The following is a 25,199-nucleotide window of genomic DNA, read 5'->3' on the forward strand; positions in this document are numbered from 1 at the left end:
AAACGCACGCTGTCCATTCGATTTAAGCTTCGGTAACACTCGTTCCACCTATATGTCTTGAAAGTAAGCCTTGCTTTAAGTAATATTGATCAGGTCCCCATGGTAAGAAATAAAACAAGTCCACTAGCCTTTAATTGCCAAAATTAAATGTCACGTTATCTCCAATCAACATAAAAGGCGCCCACTGTTCTACGTCTGAGAAGCCGTTAGCTCTCATCCACTTCATGGCCTGGTGAAGCGATTCACTGGTACTTTCCCCACGAACAAGGTGTTTGTAAAAGCGACCCATGAACTGTTCTGTTGCTTTGTCTTGTATGGCCCACAGGGCCACCAATACCGAACGAGCTCCGGATCCTAGGAATGCTCGAGCGATTCCAACAACTCCCTCAGATCTGATCTGTCCACGAGCACTGTGACAACAGCTTAGGACAACAAGTTTGGCTGTCAGTCGAACCTGTGAAATTTCAGCCATGGTCAATAAGTACTCCTCTTCTTGTGGAAAGCTGACTGCGTCGCGTGAAGGGGCAAGAGCAATTTCTCCTCTTTCGGCATTACCATGAGCAGCAAAATGTATGATACTAGCTGAGTGTGTGTTTTCAAGAACCGCCCTTTTAGTTGCGTCCTTTCCTATCAAAGGCTGAGCTCCCAGTAATCGTCCAATCATTTCTGCTTCCTTTCTCGCGTAGTGTAAAGAAGATATCCACTCAAGACGTCCCTTGTAAGTCACATGACCAACCTTTGGATCACCCACGATCAGTGCACCAGTTTCACTGTGATGATCTGCTGGACTATCCTGTATGAGCTTAAGAGTCGTCAAAGAAGGAGCGATGCGGATCCTGAAGTTCTCTGATAAGGACGTGCCACTTTCATCTTGTAACGCTACAAATGGAACGTTGTACAAAACGCGATCAGGAACAATAACCATTTCCGGTTGATCAAGTAAGTCAGCCACAGGAACAATGATCATTTTGTAACACTGAGAAAGACTTAGCGGTTCGTCAGTTTGGCTTTGGTCTTCATCTTTTTCAACAAGGCGAGAGGTTGCTTGGCAGTCTTCCTGAGGCGATTCATGTGCCACGCGATCAACGTTTGAAGGAAACAATCCTCGATCTTCACATTGCTCTTCAGGTAGAATAGCAAATGTTCTGAGAGTTTCGTGACCAAAGACGTCATCCACAGATCTTTCTAGCTCTTTGCTGCGGTAAACGTCATTGACATCTATTTGTCGGAAAAGGATAGCTTTGTTTGACTTGAGAATCCAGAAAAATAAATGTCGGCTGTAATAGGATATATAAAGACAGTCACAGTGACTTTCTTTCCTCATGATCTTCTCAATACCAACCCACGAATGAGGGCTCACCGATACTTGTAGTTCCACCGAGTACTGAACTGACATTATGTCTGCCAGGGCTCTAGCTCGCCCAAGCTCCGCAACGTAAAGCCCTTCCCTATAATTCTTATTCCTGCAAAACAATGCACTGAGCAACTGGTAAGGAGCAACGTGCTCGTCAAAAAAGGAGATCTTAAAGTGGTCTTTATCTCTTAGAAAAACTCGCATTTTCTCGCACTTTTCGATGCTCTCAAAAAGATTTGACACAGCATCATTGATATTTTGTCCGCCCAACTCCAATTCGTCCAATGCAATATTAATGTGGCTACTAAACTGCAATTCAATGTATCCAATCTCGTGACTCAGCTCAAGTGCCTTTAGGTGGAATTGTTTCGCCTTGGAATATTCCCGAAGATAATGAAATATAGTTCCCAGGTTTAGGTAATCTGCTGCTTCTCCTCTTTTGTCACCAATTTCTTTTCTAATCACAAGTGCTTTCTGATGATATTCCTCCGCTTTGCCATATTCGCCGAGAGATTTAAACACATTTCCCAGGTTTCCGTAATCTGCTGCTTCTCCTTGTTTGTCTCCAATTTCTTTTCTGATTTGAAATGCCTTCTGGAGATATTCCTCCGCTTTGCCATATTCACTGAGGGCGTAAAACACAGTTCCCAGATTTGCGTAATCTGTTGCTTCTCCTTGTTTGTCACCAATTTCTTTTTTGATTTGAAGTGCTTTCTGAAGATATTCCTCCGCTTTGACATATTCACCGAGACATTTAAACACATTTCCCAGGTTTCCGTAATCTGCTGCTTCTCCTTGTTTGTCTCCAATTTCTTTTCTGATTTGAAATGCCTTCTGGAGATATTCCTCCGCTTTGCCATATTCACTGAGGGCGTAAAACACAGTTCCCAGATTTGCGTAATCTGTTGCTTCTCCTTGTTTGTCGCCAATTTCTTTTTTGATTTGAAGTGCTTTCTGATGATATTCCTCCGCTTTGACATATTCACCGAGAGCATAAAACACAGTTCCCAGATTTCCGTAATCTGTGGCTTCTCCTTGTTTGTTGCCAATTTCTTTTTTGATTTGAAGTGCTTTCTGATGATATTCCTCCGCTTTGACATATTCACCGAGAGCATAAAACACAGTTCCCAGATTTCCGTAATCTGTTGCTTCTCCTTGTTTGTCGCCAATTTCTTTACTGATTTGAAGTGCTTTCTGAAGATATTCCTCCGCTTTGAGATATTCGCCGAGAGATTTAAACACATTTCCCAGGTTTCCATAATCTGTTGCTTCTCCATGTTTGTCGCCAATTTCTTTTCTGATTTGAAGTGCTTTTTGATGATATTCCTCCGCTTTGCCATATTCACTGAGGGCGTAAAACACAGTTCCCAGATTTCCGTAATCTGACGCTTCTCCTTGTTTGTCGCCAATTTCTTTTCTGATTTGAAGTGCTTTTTGATGATATTCCTCCGCTTTGCCATATTCACTGAGGGCATAAAACACAGTTCCCAGATTTCCGTAATCTGTTGCTTCTACTCGTTTGTCGCCAATTTTTTTACTGATTTGAAGTGCTTTCTGAAGATATTCCTCCGCTTTGCCATATTCACCGAGGGCGCAAAACACAGTTCCCAGATTTCCGTAATCCGTTGCTTGTCCTCTTTTGTCACCAATTTCTTTTCTGATTTGAAGTGCTTTTTGATGATATTCCTCCGCTTTGCCATATTCACTGAGGGCGTAAAACACAGCTCCCAGATTTGCGTTATCTGTTGCTTCTCCTTGTTTGTCGCCAATTTCTTTACTAAATTGAAATGCCTTCTGAAAATATTCCTCCGCTTTGCCATATTCACTGAGGGCGTAAAACACAGTTCCCAGATTTCCGTAATCCGTTGCTTCTCCTCTTTTGTCGCCAATTTCTTTTCTGATTTGAAGTGCTTTCTGATGATATTCCTCCGCTTTGCCATATTCGCCGAGAGATTTAAACACATTTCCCAGGTTTCCGTAACCTGTTGCTTCTCCTTGTTTGTCGCCAATTTCTTTTCTGATTTGAAGTGCTTTTTGATGATATTCCTCCGCTTTGCCATATTCACTGAGGGCGTGAAACACAGTTCCCAGATTTCTGTAATCTGTTGCTTCTCCTCTTTTGTCGCCAATTTCTTTTCTGATTTGAAGTGCTTTCTGATGATATTCCTCCGCTTTGCCATATTCACTGAGGGCATAAAACACAGTTCCCAGATTTCCGTAAACTGTTGCTTCTCCTTGTTTGTCGCCAATTTCTTTACTGATTTGAAGTGCTTTCTGAAGATATTCCTCCGCTTTGACATATTCGCCGAGAGATTTAAACACATTTCCCAGGTTTCCGTAACCTGTTGCTTCTCCTTGTTTGTCGCCAATTTCTTTACTGATTTGAAATGCATTTTGAAGATATTCCTCCGCCTTGCCATATTCCCTGAGGGCGTAAAACACAGTTCCCAGATTTGCGTAATCTGTTGCTTCTCCTTGTTTGTCGCCAATTTCTTTTCTTATTTGAAGTGCTTTCTGAAGATATTTTTCCGCTTTGACATATTCCCTGAGAGATTTACACACATTTCCTAGGTTTACGTAATCTATTGCTTCTGCTCTTTTGTCACCAAGGTCTTCACTGATTTTAAGTGATTTCTGAGCATATTCCTCCGCTTTGCTATATTCACTGAGATCGTAAAACAGAGTTACAAAGTTTCCGTAACAAGCTCCTTCCAATTTCTTTTGGCCAGTTTTTATTGCCACATTGAGTGCTCTCATGTAGAGCTCTTTTGCGTTTTCATATTTAGTTTGTCTCTTATACAATTTCGCCATTTCAAAGCTTATTCGTCCCTCTCTGTGTGATTCGCCGCAATCGTGGAGCAAGATCAGAAGCTTTTCGCCGCATTCTATCGCACTTTTATGATGATTTATTAGAACGTACCCTTTAAACATTTCATTATGGACGATAATATGAAGGGATGTGAGCAATCCCTGTTTCTTTTCCGGGCCTTCGTTGTTGAGGAGAATCAAGGACTCCTTGAATATTCCAATGGATTCTAGAATACGACCGGAGTTGAGAAGGAAGCTAGCAAGAAGTATACCCGTCTTAATGGCTTGTAAAACTTTTCCTATTTTATCCATGACAATTTTTTTCTAGAACCTATGAAATAATAGAAATGAGTGAAAAAGCTGCAAAAGTGTAAATCACAGGGCATTTCGCAAACGAAACCTGTGATTCTTCTTCCGGTTATACTTTTTTGGTCAGTTTCTAATTACATATGCTATTTTATTCAGCTTCATACAGTCAAGTCAGTAGAACCTCGCATGCTAGAACTCCGTTAACAAGAAGTCCGCTTACTAGAGCAAAATCCTATTTCCCCTGGATTTGCTCCAGTTATGTCCAATACTCTCAACTAGATTCCAGTGGAGAAAACCTGGAGTCCAATGGAGTCCAGTCGTGCAATAAAACCGAAAGTACAGTCGAGTCCACTTGAGTCACCGGAAGTCTAGTCATAATATGAAACCGGAAGTGTAAACAATACAATGAGGGGGGGTTGGAAAGTCGTCCGATGGAGTCCATCGGATCCATTGGAAATACATCGATTCCAATGGAATCTCCGGAAGTCTAGTCGTGCCATGAGCCAAAACTAGCACGCTACACATGTAACATAACTCGTTCTTAAAGCTGTGAGTCGATACAAGCACGCTTTACATGTAACATAACTCGTTCTTAAAGCCGTGAGTCGATACAAGCACGCTACACATGTAACATAATACCCTGAGTCGAGACTAGCATGCTACACATGTAACATAACTCGTTCTTAAAGCCGTGAGTCGATACAAGCACGCTACACATGTAACATAACTTGTTCTTTAAGCCCTGAGTCGAGACTAGCACGCTACACGTATGTAGCATATCTCGTTCTTTAAGCGATGAATCGAAACAAGCACGCTACACATGACTTAACTCGTTCTTAAGTCATGAAACCATACAAGCACGCTACGTGCATGAAATATGACTCGTTCGTTTTAAAGCCCTGTGTCCCCCGAGCCCGAAGTCGATACTGGCACGCTCCACATAAGAGCTGTAAAATAAGTCCAATTTAAAATTCATCACTGGTTTGTCGATGATCGGTTAGGATACAAATTCAAGGGGAGTTGTTAAAACAGCGGGTTTCGCTGTGGGGTATCGTTATTTTTTATTAGCCAGTATTTCGATTCTTTGGATACCTGAGATTGGTATGAAATGCAAATCGTGAATAGACCTTTCTCACTCGGCGGCCATGTTAAGTCTCAGGACAATAGAAAGTTTTTTTTTGCACGGCAAGCCTCGCACTGAATCCGCGTGTGATTCAACATGGCCGCCAAGTGAGTGCAAAGGTTGCGGAAGCATAGGTACAAAAATCGATTGTGCGCACGCGCACTTAGGTTGTCATCAACGAGACTATTGATAGCCTGCATAGCTGGCGGTTTTTGTTGGTGGGCTCGCCGGAAAGCCGGGCACAAGGGCCAAAACGAGTGGCGAATGCACTTTTACACATGCAAGCCTAAAATTGAAGGGTGCAGTCTTGTTAAAAGTTACAACACATTTCTCCCGCAGCTGCACCACTCGTTTTGGCCCGGCTTTCCCGCCCACCAACAAAAACCGCCAGCTACGCAGCCTAGTCCATCGACAATTGTTTGAATCAGCCATACTTGTTGATACTATTTCGCTTTGTAAAAATGTCGCTTTCCGGAAATGATTTCCTACGTTTATTTCGATTGAATTTTGTATTTCACACTGTAGGGCTTGTTTTTTTTTTAACGTTAGTAGTTTGCTGCCATCGTGAAAAAGTTTGTTTATGGAGGCAAGGATGCAGAAGAATCGTCAGAAAATTACTTGGAGTCGTTTATCGCCACGTGCAAAAATATCAGTCTCTTCAACCCGGAATTAATGTCTGCGACAACCACACAAACATTTCGTGATTCCACGACTTCACTGTTGAGTGTGGTACGCATTTGGCTTCAATTTTCTGTTTCGAAAGGGACAGTTGTCGGAAATGTGGAAAGAGTTTGTTGACCGAAAAACATGGACATCCGGTGGTTGTTTACCATTCACAAAGAGGAACTTACTTGGGCAGCCGTTGAACCAAACTATGCAGAGTATGCAAGACTTAATTCAATTTTGATGTGTTTGTTTGTTTGTTTTAAAATCTCGTAAAAAAAAATGGCTCACTTGGTACGAGCGAAAGGATCAACTGTTAAAATTTACGAATCGTTTAATGTTTTAAGAGTGTAAATGGTTTACAAGCAGCGATTCTCTCAGAATGGTATGATATTCACTTCAACTTGATGCTGGCCGTTCAATGTGAGTTTCGCTGATTCAACAAACGTTTTGCACAAAGTTCCATTATTTTCATCGTGTCCTTCATAATCTGCCTCTTCTCCTTCTTCTTCTTATTACGTATCTTAATAATAAATATCTTCTGCGATGCTTCATCCAATTATAACTCCAGTTATGTTTCTGTCAATCTATTTCAGAAAAGCAAAATAAATTAATTTAAAAATTTCCTCACTACACACACCGATAAGTTTTCAACCAGTGTTTGAGTTATGAAAAGTACGTTTGTAAAGCCGACGTGGCAGTTGTTGGAGGGATGGTGAAGATTAAAGTTTGTGTAAAGCGGAAAATGGTCTTCGTATAGAGGTAATGTCTATTTTGTCTAACGTACCCTTCAGCAAGGGTAATGACTGGTAAGTATTGACCAAACGTGAATCTGACAGTGACAAGTTCTGTGATTATAGTTGCGCTGCCGTTTTAGCCAAGGTCATGTATACCCAGGTGTGATGTCACAAACCATTGAATGACTTATGTGACTGAGAAAAAGGCTGGAGTAAAAGGAAGCCATTTAAGTTCTGGTAAACTTTACATTTCTCCGAAACTCCGTCAGTCTTGTGTTTAAATAATGTTGTGTGAGATTGTCTTCATTTTCTTCTTTTTTTTTACCATTAAAATTAATAATTGTTCACAATAATTAAAATACAAGTTCTCATTGTTTATGTAATTTTTTGATCCGCTAGCTTATGCTTAATTGAGCATGATTTCTCATCATATATAGACTTTATTTTCCAAACACAATAAAGAAATGAACACTTGAAGTAAATACCAATTGAGGAAGATTAAGGGAAAAAAATTGTTCTTATGTCAACTTCTGGGTTCAAATGAACTTTCCAATTTCCTACCAGTCATCGTCTATTTACAACCAGGTGGTGGAAATCCAACTGACAACAACTGACTAAATTCGTAAGCTATTCATTACCCTACAAGTGCTTTAATTGTTGAAAATTTGATGACCATCATTTTAGAGGCTGCATGCATGAAAAACACATGAAAATCCCCATGATATAGCCCATTTAAAATGGATTGACCTTTCATAATTAGCTTACTGCTCTCTGTAAGGTAATATATTGTCTAAAATACATTTACAGTAGTTTCATTAGATAGGAGCTACTGCTGGAACACTTACAACTACTGTTTATTTGTCTTAAGTAGCTTCGGGTCCATTTTTGAACTCATCTGTTCAGCTAGATCTTGATCCTAATTACATCCATCTGCCCTTAATCTACATAAAATCAAAAATATCAACAAACTTAATTGTTACCATGATAAGATGATGATGATGATGATGATGACGATAAAGATAAAGATTGGTTATTATTATTTCAGAGTGGCCTATCTGAATAGACAGGTTATTTTTCCTCAACAATGATTGAATTCTTGACATGACAAAGCAGACAAAGTGAACCAAATGGCCTAAGGAAAACAAACCCTGCAGTCTTTTATTTTGCCTCTTGTAGATTACAAAGTAATTTTCTTTTTTTCACTTATGAGACAGTCTACAGGAGTTCCTTTTTCCGAGTATGCCTGTTTCACTCACTGAATAATACAGCATTCTCAGTCTAGATGTAGGTGAAAACTTTTCTTTGCTCATTATCCAGAGAAATTCAGGTTGCATAAATCCCAAGCTGTGTAACATGATTTTTGTCTTTGCTGTTCAAGAATAGGACAGTTTCATGCAGCACATGCACAGTTCACTAAAAGTGGAGACTGACCATAAAAAGAGAACTGGCCAATTTCTTATGATCGATGGCTGTATAAAAGATAGAAACTTTAGTACACTTGGAAGCGAAGAACTTAAGAAAAGTGAGTGACCTCGCTGAAAAATAATTTACAAAGGAATATTTAAGTTATTAAATCTGAAGATCATAGCATAAAAACATTTCAGTTAACAAAGCACAGCTAAAAACCTATTTGGCATGCATAATAAACACACAAAAATAATATTATTATTCTTACTTTTATTGTATTAACACTGATCAACATCAAATTTCCCCCTGTAATATCAATGCTTATTCCACCCCTTAGGACATGACAATTAAGGATATGATCACCCAAGGTGAAATTTCTTGATATTTCAATAACGTCTCCCCGGTACTTTTATAAGAAATGTATGGGGAAAAGATAGGAGAATTTGTTCTTTGATATCAAGGGTTCAAGGGTTAATAATTCCAGTATTGGTTTGTGTTATTGGCATTCTTCCAAATATTATACACTTGCACAGCATTCTATCCGAAAAAGGTGACCACCCAAGGTTGTCTTCTGGCCATTTCGTCTGATAACAAGTTTGCCAAAAATACATGTATGTATCTGGTCCATCACTAGGTCAATTATTATCCACAAACTTACAGGGCCCCTATGGATACAAGCCTTGCTGCTGACTGGGCCACCCTGTAAAGATAAAGTTTTTCCACTCTATTCTTCTATTAGCCCAACCCAAGGGAGTATCATTATTTGATCTAGGGTTGAGGTTTGAACTCATTTGATATTGGTCAAGCTCCCTACTAGTCAGACAATTTACATTACCCTAGTTCAGTTTCTTGTTCAAAAGAATTCATGATGTTCTGTCTGAAAAAAAATAATAAAAGAAAAAAGAAACTTACAACTTGTTGTGCATGACATAATTATAAAATATCATAGGATTATGAAACATATTTTAAAATCCTATATGCATGACAGTCATAGTTGTAGGCAATGTCGAAATTGACGAGGGTTGTGTAAAAATGTTCTTCATGACGTGAGCAGCGCACACTAAAGAAATCACATGCAACAGTCATAAGCAAAAGCTGTAGTGTCTAAATTGGCCTTTAAAAAAAGCACCTCTAGCACTCATTCTACTGAAGATTTTGTGGGCTATAATAAATTCAAAATTTTACCGTACAAGTGTATTTAGTACGAAAGCCGAGGAGGGACTTCCGACTTCGGACTTCCGACTTCGGACTTCTGACTTCCGACTTCCGACTTTCGACTTCCGACTTCCGACTTCCGACTTCCGACTTCCGACTTCCGACTTCCGACTTCCGACTTCCGACTTCCGACTTCCGACTTCCGACTTCCGACTTCCGACTTTCGACTTCCGACTTCCGACTTTCGACTTCGGACTTCCGACCTCCGACTTCTGACTTCCGACTTCCGACTTCCGACTTCGGACTTCTTACTTCCAACTTCCGACTTCAGACTTCGGACTTCTGACTTCCGACTTCCGACTTCCGACTTCTGACTTCTGACTTCCGACTTCCGACTTCCGACTTCGGAGTTCTGACTTCCGACTTCCGACTTCCGACTTCCGACTTCCGACTTCGGACTTCTGACTTCCGACTTCCGACTTCCGACTTCCGACTTCCGACTTCCAACTTTTTTTTTTATTTTTAATTTTTTAATTTTTTATTTATTTTTTATTTTTATTTTTATTTTTTTTAAATAAACTCTAGTGAGCAGCACACAGCAACACATCTTGTCAACTTCTTTATTATCTACTACCGGTTTCGTCTGATAACACAGACTTCGTCAGGGAGTTAGAACAAGGCAGTGAGGGAACATATTTTATACCTAATCATTGTAGTACAAATCACGTTCCAACAACGGTGTGAACAGCGAAAAAACACCCAAAAAGCATTACGTGCAGGATATGACGGAAATACTGCGTGACGCTGAAAATGCGCAATGTTTAATTTTGGAGCTCACGGATTTAACGTTAAATCTTAACGTGAAATCTTTACAGTCAATCCAGGTCACGCGTGAACAGTATTTCCAAGAATGAAATGAACATTCGAATTTCTCTTTGTAATGTCCGACGTGTGAATGGAATGTTGGACATTTCACTGGAAATCGTTCCGAAAAAGACGCATTAGCTGAAAAAAAGATTCAAAATACTTGGGAAACAATTGTTACTCTTGAAATATTCAATTTTGCAATGTAAAGAAAAATTCATAGCTTTATACCGTCAATAAGCTAGGGAAATTTATACGGGAACTCTGAAATCTCGTTGGCGATTTTCAAAACTGACATGTAAATTTCAAAACCACGTTCAAATTTCAAAAATATCGTTCACGCGTGACCTGAGTTGACTGTAATGGAAAAAACTACCTCCAAAGATACGGGACCGCAATGGGCACAAAGATGGCAGTATCCTTTGCCAATATTTTCATGGCAGAGATCGAAACAGAAATAATTGGCCGTAGTGCTACAAAACCGCTTACATGGAAGAGATACATCGATGATGTCTTCTCTCTATGGAACGTAAGCAAAAATGGAATCCAAACTTTTATAGAGTTAGCCAACAACTATCATGCGACCATAAAATTCACGGCTGAAATTTCAGATATTGAAATCACTTTCCTTGACACATGTGTATACAAGGGCGAAAGATTAAAAAAAGAATCAAAACTTGACGTGCGCACGAACTTCAAACCGACAGAAACGTTCCAGTACACGCATTTTTCTTCCTGCCACCCTGCAGGCGTCAGGATAGGCTTTATCAAAGGCGAAGCCTTAAGACTTCTCAGAACAAACTCTTCAGAAACAAAATTTGAAGAAAACATCACTCTATTCAAACAGAGACTACGCAACAGAGGTTACCCCGATAACCTTATAGATAAAACTCTCTCAGAAGTCAATTTCAGCGAAAGAATGTCGGCACTACAAAACAAACTAAAAACGCGCAAAAACATTTTGCCGTTTGTTACTTCACTAGAGTTTATTAAAAAAAAATAAAAAATAAAAAAAATTAAAAAAAAAAAAAAGTTGGAAGTCGGAAGTCGGAAGTCGGAAGTCGGAAGTCGGAAGTCGGAAGTCAGAAGTCCGAAGTCCGAAGTCGGAAGTCGGAAGTCGGAAGTCAGAAGTCGGAAGTCGGAAGTCGGAAGTCGGAAGTCGGAAGTCGGAAGTCGGAAGTCGGAAGTCAGAAGTGCGAAGTCGGAAGTCGGAAATCCGAAGTCGGAAGTCAGAAGTCGGAAGTCGGAAGTCGGAAGTCGGAAGTCGGAAGTCAGAAGTCCGAAGTCGGAAGTCGGAAGTCGGAAGTCGGAAGTCGGAAGTCGGAAGTCCGAAGTCGGAAGTCCCTCCACGGCTTTCGTAATTTAGTGACCTCCATTGCTTTTCATTGTGATCAGGACCATTGACAAAAATAATGCCATCATAGCACAGTCAGTGTTCTTACAATTTCACCCAAGTCTCCTTGAATTGCATGGGTTGTTGTTAGGAAGTGCTGCTTTCTTGCACAAGAAACTTATGCAACACAAAATCTCTTTGCTCAAGGCAACAATAATTATTTTATTGCAAACTTGGGAACATTTTTGTTCTTTTCAACAGGCCGCTATTGAAGTTTTGTTGGTCTAAATGAAATGTTGCCAAATTTTGTCATTTTTATTGCTAAATAGTACAGAATCTTCAATTTTATTAGTACTTCAAAAGTTGTCATTGAGATCACTACACAATACATCTCCAAAACAACGGCTGCCAAGTAGACCAACAGCCTGTTTACATGAATCACTTCTCATTCTGGGTGTCCAGTCATTTCCACGACGTTGTTTACATGGTTTTGCTCTCAGATTAGCTCATCCCAGAATTATTTCACCCTTGTTGAACAGTGTAAGGGCTGGGATGAACTGTGACAAAAATTTTCAGACTGCAGAATCATGTCAGCCTTTGAGGTCAGTTTTAAGTCCAAACTTCTGGCCTAGTCACTCTGGTTTTCTGTCATTAGACCGGTTTTGATAGTACACATATCATTTTTTATAATAAATTATAGCCTGAAGGCCAAAAGCAAGCCCAATAGGCCATTTTACAGTTGTGTGTTTAGCGGTGTATGACATTTGCAGAGTGCAGACTGCAGACTGCAGACCGCAGACCGCAGATCCCAGATTGCAGACTGCAGACTGCAGACTGTTAATTGTAAAATAATACACATTGAAACATAAGAATAAAGGTGACGTCATCATCAATAAAGCAACGTAAAAAAAATTGGAAATTAGCCTTGGCCTGGGGCCCTGGGTACGAGGTTGATTTTTCCCGCGTAGAGTTACAACAGCCTCGTCCCCAAGTTGTCTTTGGGGTTATCGTTGTATGATAATAACAAGTAGCCGACTAATACTTGTCTATTAAGTAATTCTTCAGCAAAGAAAGTGCGGAATGCGGTGGGATATTGCACAAGAATGTCTAACCCGTTGTTTGTATGGCGCGCAGGAAGCAAATATTGAAACATAAACATCCAATTTGTCTGAGCAATTTGTCTGTGGAATGTCAGAATATACCAGAAATGAACTAAACCCTGGAATACAAATAAATCGTCGGCCGTATTTGTGATGAGGAAGGAATCTAAATACTGTGAATGAGGAACCATGTGTAATATACGCTATCCGCTCGATCCGCAATTAATAATATGAACACCGCCCGCAGAACCATTTCGTGTTAACACGCTCCGAACCAATGTTCTTTCGTGAAGGAAATAACATCATGTAAACGCTTTAGTGGGTAGTTTTAGTATGATTCTTAAAGTGATGCTGGCTATTTAATGAGTAATGCGCGTATTTAGTGTGAGAACCAAAATCTTAGAGATTTATTAAGCTTATAATATCTCGCCCCTAAATAAATCATTGCGGTGGTCTGAGAATTTTCGAAAGTATACGGTGTTGTGTATACACTTACCATAAAGAAATTACAACTGGTGAAAACAATTTAGAGTTTGCAGTCTGCAGTCTGCAAGCTGCAGTCTGCAGTCTGCAGTCTGCGGTCTGCGGTCTGCGGTCTGCGGTCTGCAGTCTGCGGGGTGCAGCCTGCAGTCTGCAGTCTGCAAATGTCATACACCGTGTGTTTAGTGACCTGTCCTTGGATTGGAAGCGAGGCTGAGGGTGACCTTGTTTTGATACAAACCTCACTGCTTTTCATATGTAAATGCAAAGTAGTTAGCATAAGAACAGCATGATCTACATATGAAAAGCAGAGAGGTTTGTATCGAAACAAGGTCACCCCCAGCCTCGCTTCCAATCCAAGGCCAAGTCACTAAGCGCACAACTGTAAAATGGCCTATTTGCACCAAGGCAAAACAATTTCTTAAGCTTGAGAGCCTCGATGGAGTAATGTTTTTGAATCTATGCTTATAAGACTTCATCACACACCTCCACTTTTAGAATTTTAAAGCAAAGGCACTTCGAGGAATACTTGACAGCTTAAAAATGGAATTAAGAGAGTTAAAAACAAGAAATCATTCTCGAGAAGAGACTTGTTTTGTTGCACCAAATAATTATTGAGAATGATGTATTATTCTAGAAAGTGACACAGGCATACTCGGAAAAAAGAAACTGAGTGATCAGGAGTCGATTACCTTCCGATTACATAGCTCCCACAAGTCTCTTGTAGCTCAGTGGTAGAGCATCCGAGCTAGTAGTCAGAAGGTCTTAGGTTCAACTTCTGATAGGAGCACACAGATTTCTTTTTCCCGAGTATGCCTGTGTCACTTTCTAGAACAATACATCATTCTCATTCATTCTCCAGGCTTGAAATATACCATCACATTTATTTCAAATAATTATTCTGCCTTTGAAAAACAATAATTGACTGATTCTTTGGGTTCCTAATAAAGCTTTTGCGTAAGTTTTGAAAGAAGTGCACAGCTCTGGTGAGGAAATGCCTTTCAAAATGATTCACATAATAATTCAAATGACTTGCATGTACCTTGCCTCAAGAGTGAAAATTGAAGGCCTGTGGTGTAGAGATGGAAGCAGGCACTAATATCTGAATTCAGACATTTTCTATTTAGGGGAAGCTCGTTGCTGTTGTTGGGTAAACACTAAGTTGAAGTCATAGGATTTGGCCTGAATTTGAAGGGAGTCTCGGAAACAGAGACTGGGTACAAACATTTCCCTATAACAATATCAGGCTACAGTGGCCAGTCTAATGCACAATTTGCCATCAAACAAGGCAAACAAACACTTGGGTAAAAGGCTTGAAAGCCGTATTTAACATAGATTGAAATAATCCTTTGATGACAACAACAAGTTTCAAAACAAACACTAATAGCGTAATTTTCAAGGTCACAGTGGTGCAAGGTCCTGTTAATAATAAAATCTGCCCGTACGTCACCTAACTCAGCACTTAAGAAAAGTTTTAAAATGCTCAAATACCATTTGAGCAGTAGATCACCCCGAACAGGTGAAATTAGTATATACAACACAAGTGAATTAGTAATTTTCACGTGCGCTGATTGGCTAGCTCAGAGGTTATAAGCCAAGTACTATTCACCTCCGAGCAGCCGAAGAGAAACAAGATGGCTTCCCGTTTTGCACAGTTACTTAAGAGGAAGTTATTTTGATAAACAAGGTGGCTGTTAAAAAAAGTACTGTACATAAATGGCAACAAAGTTTGGTTTGATGGCAGTAAATGGTAAGTTATTTAACCTTTTCAACCTCATATTCTAAGGCCAAAAATGAAAATACAATCCTTTGTTTACGAAAACTGCCAAACACTAAAATTACAATGAAAACAATGAAACATCTAATATTTTTCAGCATGGTTTCAACAACAAGACGAATTTCAGAGAAAAACTGAAGAAATGACACCGTAGCAACTAAACAAGACAATGCCTCCAAAAGTTTTATTTGTCTGATAGAAAGCGAGATGGAACTTTCTACAATAACAAATCCCTTACTGCGTGTTGCACGAGATTTTAAAATTTCATACCATTTGTCAGTATATTTGACAGAAATAAAATAATTTTTTGGTCCACTGGTTATTCAGCTTGTGTTGTATATACTAAAACAATAATTATTCACCTCAGTGTCAGTGAAAGTGATGGATATTTGCGGCTCGGTAAATATCCATCACTATTCACCTCCACTTCAGTGAATAACTGTTAACTATCACCAGTCTTAACAATTAACATTTTGTATTTGTAAAATTTCGCTCTAGGCTGATCATCAATGTTGCGAAAGGACACTAAGTCCCAGAATGATCTTTAAGGTGATTCCGCTGAAAAAGAAGGAGTATTTAAAATTGTCCAAGACTTGGTCAAGTTCATGACTATGTTATGAGCATTACAAAAATGCAATAAAAAATGGGGGTCACCGTGCTCGTTTTTGTGCAACCTGGATGGCTATTATAGTAAATAGATGACCCACGAGGTTTATATTAGGAACGCTAGTAATCAGAAAAGGAAACTATCATTTCTAGAAAAATTAATTTCTTGCATTAAAATATCGAAGCAGTTCAACAAAATTTACTTTAATCTTACACAACAAACTATTTTCATTGAACTGGAATTAAGATTATGAAAGAAATTAAAGATTTTGCTGCGTGTGCACGTAAGCAGCACTACCTAAATACGTGCTTTTTAAAGCATTAAAATAAAAATATCTCGAAGTAGAGTATTAAACTTTTGTTTAAATCGCGATATATAGTGGTCAACCGTATGACATTGAAACTGATGCATTAAAAAATGGGGGTCACCGTGCTCGTTTGGAAGAAAAGGACCATTTATTTTCCTGCCGAGCTTAACCTCAAGGAAATCCCGCAATGTTGTGCGCGCGCGCGCTCGTGCGCGCGCAAAATGACGCGAAAAATTATGCGCAGCAAGGATGCGCAATGCAATTCGATGGAATCACCTTAAGGGGGTTTGAGTTTTTCTGGGGTGTGAGGTCTGAGGTTTTGAGACACCCTGAATTTGAAACTACAGTACATCCTAGCAATGAGCATACTCCATAAAGACTTGACACAATTTCTGCAGAGCTTTCTTTCTTCCTGTGGAGTTAAGAAAAGCTCTGCCAGCAGGGTTCCAGCAAGGACAAGATGAAAATAATTTTGGGTCAGATGAAGTTTATCATGGGTGAGATGACTGTCATCCTGGGATAAAACCATTCACAAATCTCAGAATTAAAACTAGCACATCCAGCAAAAGGACGATAGCTTTGCGACAGCCACTCGGGTTTCAGCTGGCATCGAGTATTAAAGTACAAAGAAAAGTCCTACAAAACAATGCACGAAAAGAATACAAAGGCTGCTTACCTGCCATTTACTATGGCGCGTTTTTAGTGTCAAAATTCAAACTATCAATTCAAACATTCGATCCTTCAATTCAAACATTCAATCATTCAATTCAAACATTCGATCCTGCAATTCAAATATTCCATCCTTCAATTCAAATGTGCAATTGTTCGGTTCAAACTTTCGATCCTTCAATACAAACATTCAATCCTTCAATGCAAATATGGAATGGGTCGATTCAAACATTCCATCATTCAATCCAAATATGGAATTGTCTGTTTCAAACATTCGATGCTTCAATCCAAACACCCTTTCCTTCAATCCAGAAATGCCATTCTTCAAGTTAAACATGCATTCCTTGTATTGCCTGGCCTATCATTCAGTTCAAGCATGCATTTCGTCAATTCAAACATGCCATTTTTCAATTCAAACACTGATTTGATCATTCAATCCAAACGTGCATTTCTTCAATGAAATCCTGAAACTCAAACACTACACCATAAATTCCGCGTTCAATTTCGATAGAAAATGCTGAAATTCTGCTGTTGAAACATTCTGCGCTTTAATTTTAAGATATGAAATCCAGATTATAAATTCAAACATAGTCTCACAATGTAGTTATGCAGTGGCTCGATTCAAACATTCACTTCGGCGATTCAAACATTCAGCTCAGCAGTACAAACTTTCAGTTCCTCTCCAGTAGTCTGGAACCGAGGGGACGCTGTAAAACGAGGATTACGGACGGGCGGATGGCGGACGACGGATGGGGCTTTGAAAAAAAAAAAGAAGAAGAAGAAGAAGAAGAAGAAGAAGAAGAAGAAGAAGAAGAAGAAGAAGAAGAAGAAGAAGAAGAAGAAGAAGAAGAAGAAGAAGAAGAAAAAAGGATGTTGATACGGTTAAATTTATTGGTTAATTGTCACCTTCCGGCAAAACAACACGTTCGATTAACGGGTAAAGTACTGTACGAGCTCTTGTTAGGCATTATAGATTGGAAGTCATGGTTATTGTTTGAACAGACAGATCGATACAAGTTATTACAAAATTATGTTAAGATGTCCAAAGATTTCCCTGTGTAGGATTTTTGAACGTGTCATTTTCTTCTCTTTAAATTTGTACACAAGCGAAGTTTTCCTTGCAATATGGGGAGTTTGTTTGATCGGGTTTTGCGTCTTTTCGGTTTTGATATTCATTGCGGATTTTGACGGGTTTTTCTCTTTTATGAACATTCAGATTTTTTTACCTGACAGAAAAACATGTTTTTTTCGGTCAGTTTCTGGTTTTCCCCCAGTTGCCTCGGCGGCGGCCTTCAGTCCCCAGTCAGGTCAGAGGTCGTCTTCTCCGTGAACTTGGTACAATCGAACCTCGATTATCCGGATTCGTTGGGACTTGAATAAAATGTCCGGATAATCGGAGTCCGGATAATCGAAAATATGAATATTAATGAGACAGGAATGAAAAGGAATGAAATAAAGAAAACAATTTAATTGTGAATAGATTTTCAACGTTGTCTAACCAACCGGTTGATGCTTTGAAGCTTTCGCGATCGGTCGACTCCGCGTCCAACTGCGCTTAGAAATGTTTCGCTTTTCTCCTGAAGAAGCGGACCTGAAATTGGTGTTCCACTGCTGAATAAACCGGGCGTATAAGGCTTTATCCAATTGCTCTGACACGTTCGCAAATATGACGCAGGGAAATCTTTGGACATCTTAAAATAATTTTTTGATAACTTGTATCGATCTATCTGTTCGAACAATAACCACGATTTCCAATCTATAATGCCTAACAAGAGCTCGTACAGTACTTTACCCGTTAATCAGATTATCCTGTAAATGTTCATGAATGTGAACGTGTTGTTTTGCCGGATGGTGTGTCGTATTAATGTATGGAGTTCCACTGCAAACTCAGACTGATTTGGTTGAAAAACGAGGAGAAACATTCCGTAGCGTTTTCGCTGTTTGACTGACAATAAGATAAAAAATTAATTCAAATTAAAAAAAAAGATAAAATAAAAATAATAAAAAAAAAATAGCCAAAGCTAGCATTTCTTAGAAGGTGACAATTAACCAATAAATTTAACCGTATCAACATCCTTTTTTCTTCTTCTTCTTCATCTTCCTTTTTTTTTTTTTTTTTAAAAAGCCCCATCCGTCGTCCGCCATCCGCCCGTCCGTATCCTCGTTTTACAGCGTCCCCTCGGTTCCAGGCTACTGGAGAGGAACTGAAAGTTTGGACTGCTGAGCTGAATGTTTGAATCGCCGAAGTGAATGTTTGAATCGAGCCACTGCATAACTACATTGTGAGACTATGTTTGAATTTATAATCTGGATTTCATATCTTAAAATTAAAACGCAGAATGTTTCAACAGCAGAATTTCAGCATTTTCTATCGAAATTGAACGCGGAATTTATGGTGTTGTGTTTGAGTTTCAGGATTTCATTGAAGAAATGCACGTTTGGATTGAATGATCAAATCAGTGTTTGAATTGAAAAATGGCATGTTTGAATTGACGAAATGCATGCTTGAACTGAATGATAGGCCAGGCAATACAAGGAATGCATGTTTAACTTGAAGAATGGCATTTCTGGATTGAAGGAAAGGGTGTTTGGATTGAAGCATCGAATGTTTGAAACAGACAATTCCATATTTGGATTGAATGATGGAATGTTTGAATCGACCCATTCCATATTTGCATTGAAGGATTGAATGTTTGTATTGAAGGATCGAAAGTTTGAACCGAACAATTGCACATTTGAATTGAAGGATGGAATATTTGAATTGCAGGATCGAATGTTTGAATTGAAGGATTGAATGTTTGAATTGAAGGATCGAATGTTTGAATTGATAGTTTGAATTTTGACACTAAAAACGCGCCATAATTTACGAGCATCTCGCGATGGTTCAGGTTCAGTTCGCGTTTGGTTCGCTTGGTCCTCGTGCCCAGCCCCCAGCGGCTAAGAGGACCAGGCGGCTCTGGGGACGAGAATGCATCGTGTCGCGCTATCGCGCTGAAAAATCCATCTGCAGACAATTTAGTACACTCGATATTCACCTTAGCTATGTATGTAACGAATACTAGAATATAAATAAGTCACTAGAGACCAAAAGCGGACTGAAGACAAATGACACCATCATTCCCAACATACCCGTTATTCATATCTCGAATGCGAGTTCGCGTTACGAGATGAACTACGCAGCGCCCGGGACACTTCACTGGCTGCATCAAGTGATGCCAAAAATATTACATATACACTCTGTTTTTTTTTTTATAAGAACGTCTAATTTTGGAGCTGAGGCTTAACGTTCTTATCTTATTTTGCGATTTGAGGCTGAAAACGTTCTTAAGATGTTCTCAAACTCATTAATAATTCATGCGGTCAAAAGCCAATAAATGACCTCCATTTCGGTCAGGTGGATGAATCTTGATACCCCAATGAAACACCAGATGAAACACCACCAGGTTTTCATCTGAGATGAAACATGTTTTTCATCTGAGATCAAACATTTGCATTTTAATGAGATTAATTTCTTATTGTTTCATTTGAGAAGACATGTCAAAAACTCGGGCTTCGTGCTTTATCACGGGTTCCAAATACCTCGAAACAGATGAAAGCACTCGGCCTGCGGCCTCGTGCTTTCATCTGTTTCTCAGTATTTGGAACCCGTGATAAAGCACTCGCCCTCGTTTTTGACATATTACTTCTTATAGTACATGGTATACACTACATGCATTCAGTAAATCAATGAGGACGTGACCAGGAAACCTATCAAAGTGCATTGCCTGCTGAGATATGGTATCAAGAACTGCTGATTATGACAAACCGAGATGTGTGTCACCATTATTAATGTTATACAAAACATACCCTTAAGTATTTTGGTTAATTTACATTTGTTACCTTGATTTTATATACAGATAAGCAAAATAAAAACGTTCTCAATCGACTCTCAGCCTGAGAAATGTTCTTGATACGTTCTTAAAATTTTGGCTAATCTCAGCCTCGACGTTCTTATAAAAAAGGTTGTTATAAAAAAAACAGAGTGTACCCCATCTTCACAACCTCTTACACAACTCTTGATTGCAGCAGACTCTCGTTTGCCTCACTCTAGATGTAAACACGAAACATAATGCCATTGCCCGAGCAGCCTCGCGGTGAAATGACGCTATTCTCTGATCAACATCACACCGCATAGAAAATGAAACGCTCCGGCAGAATCTACTACTTTCCAGTTATCCTACAGACTCCAATGCAACGACTTTGTACCCGCTCAAACAAAGTAATACGGATTTTTCAAAGTCTCTTACGAGCTCTGATACGGAGAATCTATTCGTGTCTCAGTCTCTCACGAATAGAAAATATACTTTTCCAGTGGAATCTATTCGTGTCCAATGGATCCAATGGACTCCATCGGAACGACTTTCAATCCCCTCGTACAACATCAGTGGAATTTATCTAAGTCTCTCACGAATAGAAAATATACTTTTCCAATGGAATCTATTCGTGTCCAATGGATCCAATGGACTCCATCGGAACGACTTTCAACCTCCTCTTACACATGAGTAGATTTTTGTAAGTCTCTCACGAATAGAAAATATACTTTTCCAATGGAATCTATTTGTGTCCAATGGATCCAATGGACTCCATCGGAACGACTTGCCACCCCCTCGTTCAACATGAGTGGAAATTTTTCTAAGTCTCTCACGAATGGGAAATATACTTTTCCAGTGGAATCTATTCGTGTCCAATGGATCACCTACTCTTAATAGGACTTTTCACCACTAGACTTCCGGTTTTCCAATGGAAAGCATGGGGATACGACTGGAGTCTAGTTGACAGTATTGGACAACCCTCCAAATTTATCCCGATAACTAGAAGTCCATTTTAAAAACGTCGGTGCCAGGCAGTAAACATCAAAAAAGGTCAGAACACAGCTGATTCACGTGTCGAAATATTTATTCTTTTTTAGCTTTTATCACTAACGTGTGTATTGTGTGGAAATGTCCTTAACTAGATCGACAAAAATTCCCGAACTAGACGTTCTTACCAAAAGGTTGTTATGAAATAAACTTATTGCGCCAAAGCTGGTAACTCGCGATTGTGAACTGAAGAATGATAACGCCACTATATTTATTTATTTATTATTCACAGGATTAGTTACTTTCCCTTGAGAGGACGAATCAGTGGGGTTTTACTGCATAATAATTTGTTTGATTTGAAGAGATCTTCGATGATCTTCTGTCCAAAGGTAAAGGCCATGTAATACAAGGTAGTGATTGGTCAATTTTTCAGGCCGTATTTCACCGTAAGGCCCGCTAAATTTTAACTAATTTCATTTCGCGCGCGCCCGATTAACCTCAGAGATATAGTAAATATCTTACTAACCTCGTTTCCTCGGTCCGTACTGTAAGTGGCTCGTTTATCCCGTTGATTTATGGCCCGCGCGCTTCGCGCAGCGGGAAAATCCTCGGTCCGTAACTTACAGTCCGGACCTCGAACTCGGTTAGTAAAAGGTACAAATTTTTGTACTTTTCTCAAAACCTCTCGCTTTGAATAACTTCGAATCTTCGGGGCTTTCACTGCGTTACAAGGCAACGAAACCGGTTTGTCATACTTTAGACAATCATGGGTCGGGAATACTTATGCTGTGTTATTCTATAAGTTTGTATCTTTAGGACAGATCAAGGGGAAAAGGACATCTATTTATTGGAGCTATTTAGAACCGTCCATATTAAACTGATTAGTACTGTCAACATCTAATTTTCCTTTAGAATATGTAAACATTCAAAAGAACACATACTCGTTACTCGGTATTGAACTGGAACTAGCTTGGAGGGAATGTTTTCACTTTTCATGGTATTAATCGTGCAGAATCCCTCGATATACGTTGTAAAATCGATCCAACCATTAATTAGGGGTCTTGCGACCGTTCCGGAACCTTTAATCGCTCCAGAAATTTGGTTTGAATTGTGAAGAAAAATTAGTTAGGTTTTTTTTGTGTTTTGTCACCTGAAACTTAAGCGACATGGGAAATCCTTTTGTTTTCGAATGGACAAAATATTTTAACATTTTGTCGTGCCAAGAGTGAAGTAAGGCTAGATAGCATTTTTGGAAAGCTACCAGCAGCTCGTAAATTCGGGGGAAGGATACGTGTTCCCTAAAAATTTCTACGCTTTGAAAATTTTGCTAAAGGATCCAAACATGTCAAGCTTTGTTAGTGTGAACAAATATCCCCTGAAAAGTCCTCAAAACAATCTTGAAACGCAGAAAACGAGATCGAGATTTCTTAAAATACACGTATTCTTGTTGGATGGCCCGCCGTATTAATACACTGAAAGAATGTATGTGGAGAAACATGAGCATTCAGCTTCACTTCTTCCGCTTTTTGTCGGTGGCCGGTTATACAAACGAGAAGCAAACAGCTTACAGTTTTAAACGCAAATGACCCAGTTTGGCTATCCGCCTATTATAGTCCTCGTTTCTTTAAACTGCTTATTATAAAAGACATACAGTCGCCACACAAGACAAGATTTCATGGTCAGTGTACTTACCTTAAAACACTTTTGATGTCCTGACGCTATTGACTAAAAAATGAGTGACTTGAAGATTCGACGCCTGTCGCGTTGAAAACTGAAAACGGCAAAAACCTGGGACTTTTTCATCATTCCAAGAAACCGAAATCAGTTTTTTTATGTCATACGTCGAAAATTGTGTTACAACAAGAGTAACTAGGAACAAAGATGGAAACTTAGGGCATTGGTTAGAAATATATTTCATTGACATATAATTTAAAGGTTTTTATCTTACACTCTTTGGAAAATTTATTCCATATACAAAAAAAAAAATGTTACAGAAACATCATATGTTTAAATTATGAACAAGACATCTTTATTAAATCAAAATAAAAAAACAATGACACTTCACTTGGGTGATTGTTATTTTTTTCGGACATACCTCGGAGAACAAAAACAAAATTGGACGCTTTTCCACCTCATTTCGCCCGATTTTCGGAATACTAGTTCTACTAAAAACAAAATCATCTTCTAACCTCACACTAATAAATATTATTGTCCACTTGATTTCACGGAACTGAACAGATAAACAACAAACCAAGACATTGTTGTTTTGAAAGATGTAATTATTCTTTTTTGTCTTCACATTACTATTTTGGATAGCGGACTGGTTTTTTTTTCTTTTCGACGAGATAAAAAATCTCATAATATTTGCATTTGCTGAGTAAGTAGATAACTTAGGGTGGGTTTATTTTTAGCATTAATCTTGTTTCAAATAAACCCGTCGATCAACCCCATGCCCTCCCTCCCCTCGCCCCCCCCCCCCCCCCGGCCAAAACTAGTTACAACTATTTTCTACGTTAAAGTAACGCGTTCCATAATTTTCAAACTGCATGACCAGTCTGACGAACCAGTTCTGAAATATAGGAAGTCATTCATGCATGAATTAACCTTCTGTTCTCCTCATACTCTTCAACGTGACAAAAAAAAAATCGAAATTTTTGCTGGGAAATTTTGTGACTTGTATTCTTAAGATATAATAATACAAAAAATCTCATTACCTGAGTCATATCGACTAGATGGACTGTTGAGATTTATCGTTTTCACTGTTACTAAACTGAATGCATTGCCGGCATATCAACTCGACCACAACGCGACGTTTTTGAATGTCTAATGTTGTTTTGTTTGAAAAAAAAAACATTTACATTATCAACCAAGTTGTCAAAATCTTATTATTACATGATTTTTTTAGAGTTAACGCACTTTCCTTTCTAATTTCGTTTTCTTTAGTTGATCCAAATGTTCACTGCTTTCTCGCAGGCTAGTAAAAATCATATTGAAAATGTACCTTATCTGAGAGTCAAAACCGATTACTGCATATAGACATCAAGTTATTTATTTATGTTGTCTGATTAAAGAACTCTTTTAGAATTAAAAGAGTTTATTGCGCGTGCGTAATAAATGTTTTTTCCGTCGTATTCTGGTCGATGATGTTATCAGCTGAAAGGACGGTAGTTGTAAAGGAAAACGAGAATGTTTGAACTTATATAGCGATAACGACTTGTACTATATACTAACTGAATATGCATAATAAACTGGAGTCCACTCAATATTTGCATCTCATCATGTCTAGCTTGTCTCTTGAATCACTTTTCAATTTTTTTTATAAATAATTAAGCCCCAACAAAATGTCGTTGCATTTGGAGGGTATTAACCCTTTTCTCCCTAATATCAAAGAACGATTCCCCTATCTTGTCTGCACACTTTCCTTATAGAAGTACTGGGGAGAAGTTATCAAAACAATTCACCTTGGGTGATTATATCGTTAATTCTCGAGACTTCAGGGGTTGAATAGGCATTGATATTACAAGGAGAAATTTGATCCTGATCACCGTTTGGACTTGAAGGGTCATGGGCAAGCTTGCGAAATCGAAAGATCACCGATCTGTAAATGTGGAAGCGGAAGTTCTATCAATGCCACTCATTTTTCATGACAGTTTTCAATTTCTAAGTCC

At 38.9% G+C, this 25,199-nt stretch overlaps 1 protein-coding gene across 1 annotated transcript in view; it reads right to left on the reverse strand.

The window, feature by feature from the left end:
- Positions 1-23,286, reverse strand: part of LOC146457199 (uncharacterized) — a 24,736-nt gene extending 1,450 nt beyond the window's left edge. The window contains exons 1-2 of the mRNA XM_085092232.1: positions 23,224-23,286; positions 1-4,493 (exon numbers count right to left, since the gene is read on the reverse strand). The exon at positions 1-4,493 is cut by the window's left edge and continues 1,450 nt beyond it. Of these exons, the coding sequence (XP_084948358.1) occupies positions 131-4,474 (4,344 nt within the window). The 5' untranslated portion in view covers positions 4,475-4,493; positions 23,224-23,286 and the 3' untranslated portion in view covers positions 1-130. The remainder of the gene's footprint in view (positions 4,494-23,223) is intronic.
- Between the last annotated feature and the right edge of the window lie 1,913 nt (positions 23,287-25,199).

The sequence above is a fragment of the Pavona decussata genome, unplaced genomic scaffold (genome assembly GCF_977016875.1).
Source record: "Pavona decussata unplaced genomic scaffold, jaPavDecu1.1 SCAFFOLD_245, whole genome shotgun sequence".
NCBI classification, from domain to species: Eukaryota; Metazoa; Cnidaria; class Anthozoa; order Scleractinia; family Agariciidae; genus Pavona; species Pavona decussata.